Raw genomic sequence first — 7,525 nt, 5'->3', positions numbered from 1 at the left:
TGAAGATGGATGGGGACTGCGTGACTACATCGCCCTATGGGAAAAGAATAAACAGAAGTAGCTGACATGAGAAAGAACATGGAGAAATTTCCATGAAGAGAATAAATAAGATTGAGATAACAGAACTGGTGTGCCATCCTATCTCTTCCCTAGAAAATGAGAAAAATTCTTGCAAGTTAAAGTATTTTTATTTTCTCAACTGACAGTATTTGAGATGATATCCTCTAAGCTCTAAGCTTGAAATAGTAATTTCATAGTAAAAGAGAGCTTTTACAACTCCGACATTAACATAACAAAATCCAGATCACAAATTACATTTACTTTATTTAACATTACATGCGTTTTAGACACTGATTCACATTGTTTATTTGCACAAGCAGTCATTCTCAATGCACACGTAATCATCTTTGCTGTTACGGAGAAATTCAGTAGCATGCACTGCACACACTCGTGTGCAAAGTTATTGTTTTCAGTTAGAAAATCGTAAGGTCATGATTTCTAAATGAATATTATACATACAGTTTAATTTTGGTTTTATGCAGACATTGCATAGTTGATGATGAGCTTTTCAAGAAAGACTGGAATCGTGGTACCAATATTGTTGAAGCAAATCAAGTGACAGTAGCAAACAAAAAGATTTGAAGAAGCGGCATAACTTTCAGGGTTGAAAGGTCAGCAAGTACAGCCTAGGATAAAAAACCAAAAAGGCTTGTTAAACTTGACATTTGAATCAAATTTCTTTAAAGCAAGTCAAGAAGTCGGAAAACAATTCAAATCCTGACTACAATACCAACAATAATTAGATTCTAACCTGGCTAGAAACAATTTACGCTGTTTTATGTTAGTGCTTTATTGTATTATTTTTCATTCTAACATTTCAAAGAAAAAGCATATGTTTACATATATAAACCAAGTAACTTTATTTTAGCCTTTAGCCTTACTTCAAATATACATGGCATCATGGGTGAATAAGGGGTCTAACATTTCAACTTGCTTCTAAAAATAATTGGGAATTAAGAATCCTTATCCTGTGGCTTGGCTAGTACTTGTGAAGTTAGTCCAATGTAATGACTCAAATAGTCAATGTCTTCTCATGAATGTATGGTAAAAAAAACAAGGAAGAAAGGGTCATCACAAGCTCTCAAAGTTTGCAAAAACTTATCACCAGATTTTTGGAAAAAAGTATATTTTAACAAATTACTGAAGATAAACAATAATCATCTTGATCTTAATGACCTGATTTTCTTCATTTCCCATGACAGTACTTGCAGTGAAATTTCAGATTCAATATTGACAAAAGAAATCTTGTAAAATCCTTCTAATATCAAAAAGCACAGAAGGGACTACATTAAAATGTATCCAGAAAAAAAGGTACAAACCTCTACAATATTTCAGAAACAATATATCCCACAAACACAGATTATATATTGAAATAGAAAAAAAAATCCCTAATAGTACAAAATAATCTGACAGCACTTCATTTTTGTAGCAAATATATTCTTTCATTTCCTTTTACTCCAGAAAAGCAGTATTATGTACTGCATGTTCACAGTTTCCTTAGTTTTTTATCTAAGGTAAGAATTCAGGCAGAAAGATTTGCACTATGTACCACGTGCCATGTGAAGCTTAAGTTACTCTTGTTGGCAAAGCATCAGAAACTATTTCAATCTCCCCTAACTGAAACTTATCCTTACTTCAGCTGCAGCCAGTGATGTCACCTCCATCAGGTTGACTGCTCGGAAAGCAAACACAGCAGCTGCCAGGACTGAAAGAAAATGCCCAACATTTGAGTTGCTGACCTGTCAATTAGTGGTTAGAATTAATCTTGATGTAAAATGGTGATTTTACAGAGAGTGTAATAATTTTGATTCTGAAGAATAACATACAACGGATGGTTGTGTTTGAGTTTCTTCAGCCACTCTTTACAACGGATAGGAAACACAACGTTCTTTCAGCAAAGTCTGAGTGAAAATGCTCGAGTTCAAGATGACTAGCTTTCAATTAAAAGGGACAAGGATTTACAATTAGCTAATTTCTCAGTCGATAATTTTGATTCATTCAAATAGTAACATTTCAGTTGTGAATATTATATAGCCTTAAAAAATGTTCATTATTTTGTACTATCTCATATAATTGTATCTCTCTACACAGTTGCTTTATACATACAAATGGAACCAAAACCAAACCAAACCAAAACCTTCTCTTCACCTACTTCATATTTAAAAACTGACCCAACTGAAGATATGTGTCTTCTTTAGAACCTCCATCTTAAACCGTGCAGAAATCTTAAGACATATTTCCTTTATAAAAAATAAGTACAAAACTTTCAAAGTCTTTTAAAAGATGTAACTTTGAAAGAAGAAATCCAGCAAAATCAGTTGCTGTAAGTACTGAAGAAGTACTTGCCATACATGAGCAACATGAATCTTGTGTTTTGTGAAAGACGATGAACTCCTTTATTGTTACCACTAAAGCTAGGAGAACATCCTATGTCCTGTTCAGAGAGTGCTTAGCATCTTTTGAGTGTTATCTTATTAAAAAAAAAAAATACCCTGCATATTTTTGTTAGACATGCAGTATTTATGCTATTCTGGTTTTCTAAAAGTCACACTCTTTGACATATATGTAATCTGCTTTCAGCAAAGAGCAACTACTTTCTCCTTGTCACAAAATACATTAAAGTTAACATATATTTGCCTTACATCCACCTGGACTTCACGTGTTTTGTAAGAATAATTCTATTACCAGCAAGAATTTCTAGGGAGTTGTATCCCAGGATTCTGTCCCACAGAAGCAAGAGCTGATCTGTAGCTAAATAACCGGAAAATGCTCGCACCATCCATTTAAATGAAATTCGTAGGCTACAAACAAATGATAAACAACAGTTAGTACGTTCCTGTCTCCTGTAATCATCACACAGATCCTCTATAAATTGAAAATTATCCAATTATACAATTAATTATTCTTCTGCCATTCTCTTCCAGGAAAAATAGCCATTTACTCTTGCTGCATGAATAATCGATATTTTCCTTTGCAACAGCCATCAGAAAACTATTTAGCATCTCATTTGTCAAAGTACTAGTATCATTAAAATATTCTGACCAAACAATCACATTAGAGGGATCCTCAGCTATTATCACCCCCAGTATTTCCTCCTTTCTGCTATTATCATGGATACCAATCATAACAGCAAGATTTTCAGGTTCTATTGCACTTGGTGCCGTGAGTACACTAGGGAATGGCAGCCTCTTGCCCTCTCTTCCCCTTCCAGTTGCTGTAACGTGTATCTGTCTCTTCTGTCCCCTAGGAAGTACAACACTTAGTTCCACCAGATCTGACATGAATAACTGAAACTCAGGTGAATAATGCAGCGTTTCTCACAGAGCAATTCTCCTCTCTTTTTCACAGAGCATACCCAAGAAATGCACAAAGCACATACACACTATAGTTTAGACTCCAACCGACTTTCAAGGAAAAATGACACAATGATGTTTGCACTTTTGAGTAATTTCCCATACCTTTTAAATTAAAATACTGCAGAACAGCATTTGCAGAACAATGAACCTGCAACATTTGTAGCAAGTCAGAAGGAAGTACTTACGGCTGAGCCCCAATTTCTCGAAGGTGATAAAAGAGCTGAGGCAGATGGGTTTGTAGAAGAGTCTCAAACAGCAAACACAATGATACGATGCCCTAATGAAACAAGATCGTATCTTGAATACTAACTCTCATCCTGTCACATCTGAGAAAACAGTTTTAGCATTTAAGTATGCATGAATTTTTAATTCAAGCAATGAAACACTATTAATGATATAATATGCAGCTCAGGTAAGCAGGGCACAAGCAGATCTAATGCCTTCAGTCACTAAAGCCTTGCTCCTACAATTCTGTATGTGTATTAGCAACATAGTATGTTGGGATAGTCCCTTTCAGCTCTAAGTTACTTATGGTATTTGTATGTCAGGGTCTGAGTACTTAGTGGGTTAATATAGCATGAGCTACTTGAAATATATCCATTTTGATGAAATAGATCTCAGTTGCACTAAAAAAGAGAGGATGTGAGAAATAGTATCTCTCCGATAACTAAAACCAAACAGCAATGGGGATAACTAAAAAAAAAAAAAAAAGTTAAATGTAAACAGATTTTGAAATTTCTTTTAAAATTGCCAAGAAAATTAACAGATTCCTATCTGATCCATTTCCCTGCTGTTAATGGTTGAAAGCACAATGCACAGACCTGAAATGGTATATCAAGGAAAGGATTTTCTTTTAACCAGGAAATGTTTTCAAAAAGTAATAGAACTATTCAGTGAATAGTGAAAGAGGAAAAAAAAGTGTATTTACTATGTTTTATTCTTCAAAAAGAGAAGATAAGCCAACTTCTACAATTGTCTTACATTCAAGAGAGCTGGTCCTGGTGATAAACATAACCAAATTATTTAAATTCATCTAGTAGTGTGAAAAAGCATGTGCTGTCACACAAAGATACTCAAGTTAAAGAAACAGGCATTAACTTGATCACACTGAAACAGTATCTGTATATATGACTATATTTTAGTCCCTCTACCCCAGAAAATACTCCAGCGTGCACTTACATGTCGCTAGTTAAAATGAAAGTGAGTATGCATTTATGTGATTTCTTGCACTGAGAAACCTGTTACATAAAAGATGACTCTCAGAAGTCCCCTACACCCTCACAAAATGAGAACTGCATTATTTTAACATACATGATATTCTATGGAAATGACTAACATTGATATACAGAAAACAAAAATATCCAAACTGGAGTTACCTATTAATTTTTCCAAGGTTGCCTGAAATATTTTATTATATTTAAAAGAATATAATTCAGTCACATAGAAAATCATGCCACGTATATTATTGTTCCATAGCAAGCAGAATATTAAGTGAGTGGGGTTTAATTCCTAATGAACTTACAGAGGGATGAGAAGAGATGGAATGGAGTCTGAAGAAAAAACGCACATACATCTCACGGAATATCTGATACAATTTGGAAGGTTCATGGTACAGAAAACAAAGTGGAGCAACTGAAAGCATAAAAGAATTATAATTGACTCAACACTGTAAACTGTTAAGAGTTCAATGATTAAGTGCATGAAATATGAAGAAAAACGAGTAATTTCTAGCAGTACGATTTACAAAACCAGCACTAAACCAATTATTTAGAAATAAGTATTTTACAACAGAATCTATCATTTGAAATAAGAAGTTAAGAAAGGAAGTACAATAGATTCTAGGTAATAGTTCTCTGTTTCAGAATCTAAACTAATTAGAACCTGCTTATTACAGTGCTGGCTTTTCAACAATAAGGAATACACTTTCAGGATAGTTTCTCTGGGGTGTAGGGCAACGATATGCTGACAGTGCATGCTTTCGATTCCACTGTCTGTAACATCCAATGTGCCCTTGGGGCAGTGACTATCTCTGAACAGGTTCCCCATTTGTAAGACCGGAGTAAGTTTACTGCTTGAAGATGGGTATTGTACAAATGAAAATATTAAAAAAATAGCTTTTGGTTGCCACAATAACATCACATAAGTCTGACAGACTTCTTTCTTATAAGATCAGAAACCCATGGACATTTGGTAGTTGAATGTTTAGAAACCATTTGAATACCTGATACAAAATAAGAGTTGGCTACATTTGTAAAGCTGCAGTCCTCAAACTCTTTTTTAACCAGCCTCTTTAATCTTTTTTTCCAAGTCTAACATATAGATAAACCTGCTGTATGTACATGCTGCACAAACATAATCAGTTGTTTATGATTGCTCTGGTTACTACTCCATTAATTCAATGCATGTTTCCCAGACCACTGTTGTACATGCATTTCTTTTTATCTGTCCACTCATCACATCTACTGCTTCTTCCCTTACAGATGACAGCTTACATTTTAACACACTCACATCTCTACATTCACCTTCCCTTCCACTTTTATTTACACAAAGCTGGAGATACAGATACATTTGTCTGCATACATATGTATACACATGCACATAGATACATGTACATTTATATATATATGGGTGCAGGCACGTGTGGATTCATTTTCTCATATATATATATAATCAGAGAAGGTGGCTTAATAGAAAATTGTGGCATATGCGTGTCAAGAGGTGGGGTGCTAAGGTCGGGTGAGATGTTCACAGATATTTGCGTAGGGGTAAGAAAAGCAGAGGCTGTTGCTCGTGTGTACGTTTTTAATGGCTGAAGATGGAGGCAGAAGACTTGGCAGCCCGCGTAGGAACATAAAGGGCTGGAGGATAACAGAACAGCGCCTGACAGTTGGCACCCTACAGTGTATGCATGCGAACATGCAAAAATGTATTGGATTTACATAAGGCCCCAGATACTTCCTCCTGCAGCAGCACTGCGCGGAATACACAGGATGCTCTGCTGGTTCCAAGCTTCCGTACCCACAGCCTGGAGTTACACTACTATGTTCCTGCTGCCTTGCTTTTCAGTCTCCCTCCTTCTCACAACCAACATATTCTGAGCCCTTGCAAAGAGAGAGGACAGGAGGGAGGGAAGGCGCTCACACCCACTTTGAGAGACGCTGTTCTCAAGGGCAGAGTCAAATCCAAACATTTTGAAAACCGGTTTCACGCAGAAGTGAAAGCCTCCTAGCGAGTACCTAAGGTTTGTAACCAAGCTGTTCCTTACTTCCAAGACTTACGATTCCCTACTGAGGTTCAAATTTGCACTTCATATTTAAATCGCATGATTTTAATGATCCTGTGATCATTAAACTTCATTATTAGCAAAACATAGCATTTTAAGTATAATCTTAAAATCTGCTTGCCCTGTGATGCCACAAAGGATAAATCAAATACTGAAAAGCTGTAACAAACAGTCTCGCATTGCTGGAGCATCTCTGCACTGGCTGCCTTGTTACATCTGAGACCTGAGGAGATTTTTCTGCTCCTTGCTTAGAAATCTTGTTGATATTGGAGCTTTCCTCTGTGCAGTAAAGTAGTAACCATACCATTATTTAATGCTCCTTTTAACACCTGTTCTAGGCAACTGGACACAGCATGGGCTTTTCACATAATTCATGTTTTCAAAGAACCCTTTTCACAGGTAACTTGGTTCACCCAGAAGTGAAACACAAGAAAAGGTCAACAAACATTATCCCTCAATTCATACATATTAAGATGCATAGCTCAGCTATTAGCTCTCAAACAAGGAACTCCCACAGTAGCAAGCTGTAACATAAGTAAATAGAAACAGCCTGGAATTTTTAAATTATATACAACAGTCTTCATACACACAAGGTTAAAAGTTGCAGAGAAGTACATAGAGCTTTCAACTGCAGTATGATAAAAAGCAATCCTGAGGTTTTAAGAGTTTGAGTCACACTTACCATACATAGAAAAGCCGTGAAAAGGAATTACACCTACAAAAGAAAAATGTTTCATTTTTGTTATTTTATATTTCTTTTTATCCATGTAAAAAAACTATTTTCTGCCCAAGTTTCTATATTATATTCTGCCTACCACAGGAATAA

The 7,525-nt window shown here is 35.6% G+C and overlaps 1 protein-coding gene across 1 annotated transcript in view; it reads right to left on the bottom strand.

Moving 5' to 3' along the window:
- Nucleotides 1-309: 309 nt before the first annotated feature.
- TBC1D19 (TBC1 domain family, member 19) overlaps nucleotides 310-7,525 on the bottom strand; it is a gene marked incomplete at its 5' end in the record, with an annotated part of 40,178 nt that continues 32,962 nt past the window's right edge. Inside the window, 6 exons of the mRNA XM_010151759.1 lie at nucleotides 310-686; nucleotides 1,695-1,765; nucleotides 2,746-2,861; nucleotides 3,602-3,693; nucleotides 4,939-5,048; nucleotides 7,382-7,414. Of these exons, the coding sequence (XP_010150061.1) occupies nucleotides 612-686; nucleotides 1,695-1,765; nucleotides 2,746-2,861; nucleotides 3,602-3,693; nucleotides 4,939-5,048; nucleotides 7,382-7,414 (497 nt within the window). The remainder of the gene's footprint in view (nucleotides 687-1,694; nucleotides 1,766-2,745; nucleotides 2,862-3,601; nucleotides 3,694-4,938; nucleotides 5,049-7,381; nucleotides 7,415-7,525) is intronic.

The sequence above is a fragment of the Eurypyga helias genome, unplaced genomic scaffold, assembly GCF_000690775.1.
Source record: "Eurypyga helias isolate BGI_N326 unplaced genomic scaffold, ASM69077v1 scaffold6440, whole genome shotgun sequence".
Taxonomy (NCBI): Eukaryota; Metazoa; Chordata; class Aves; order Eurypygiformes; family Eurypygidae; genus Eurypyga; species Eurypyga helias.
Note: the sequence above shows the minus strand (reverse complement) of the source record. Positions and strands in the feature narration are given on the sequence as shown.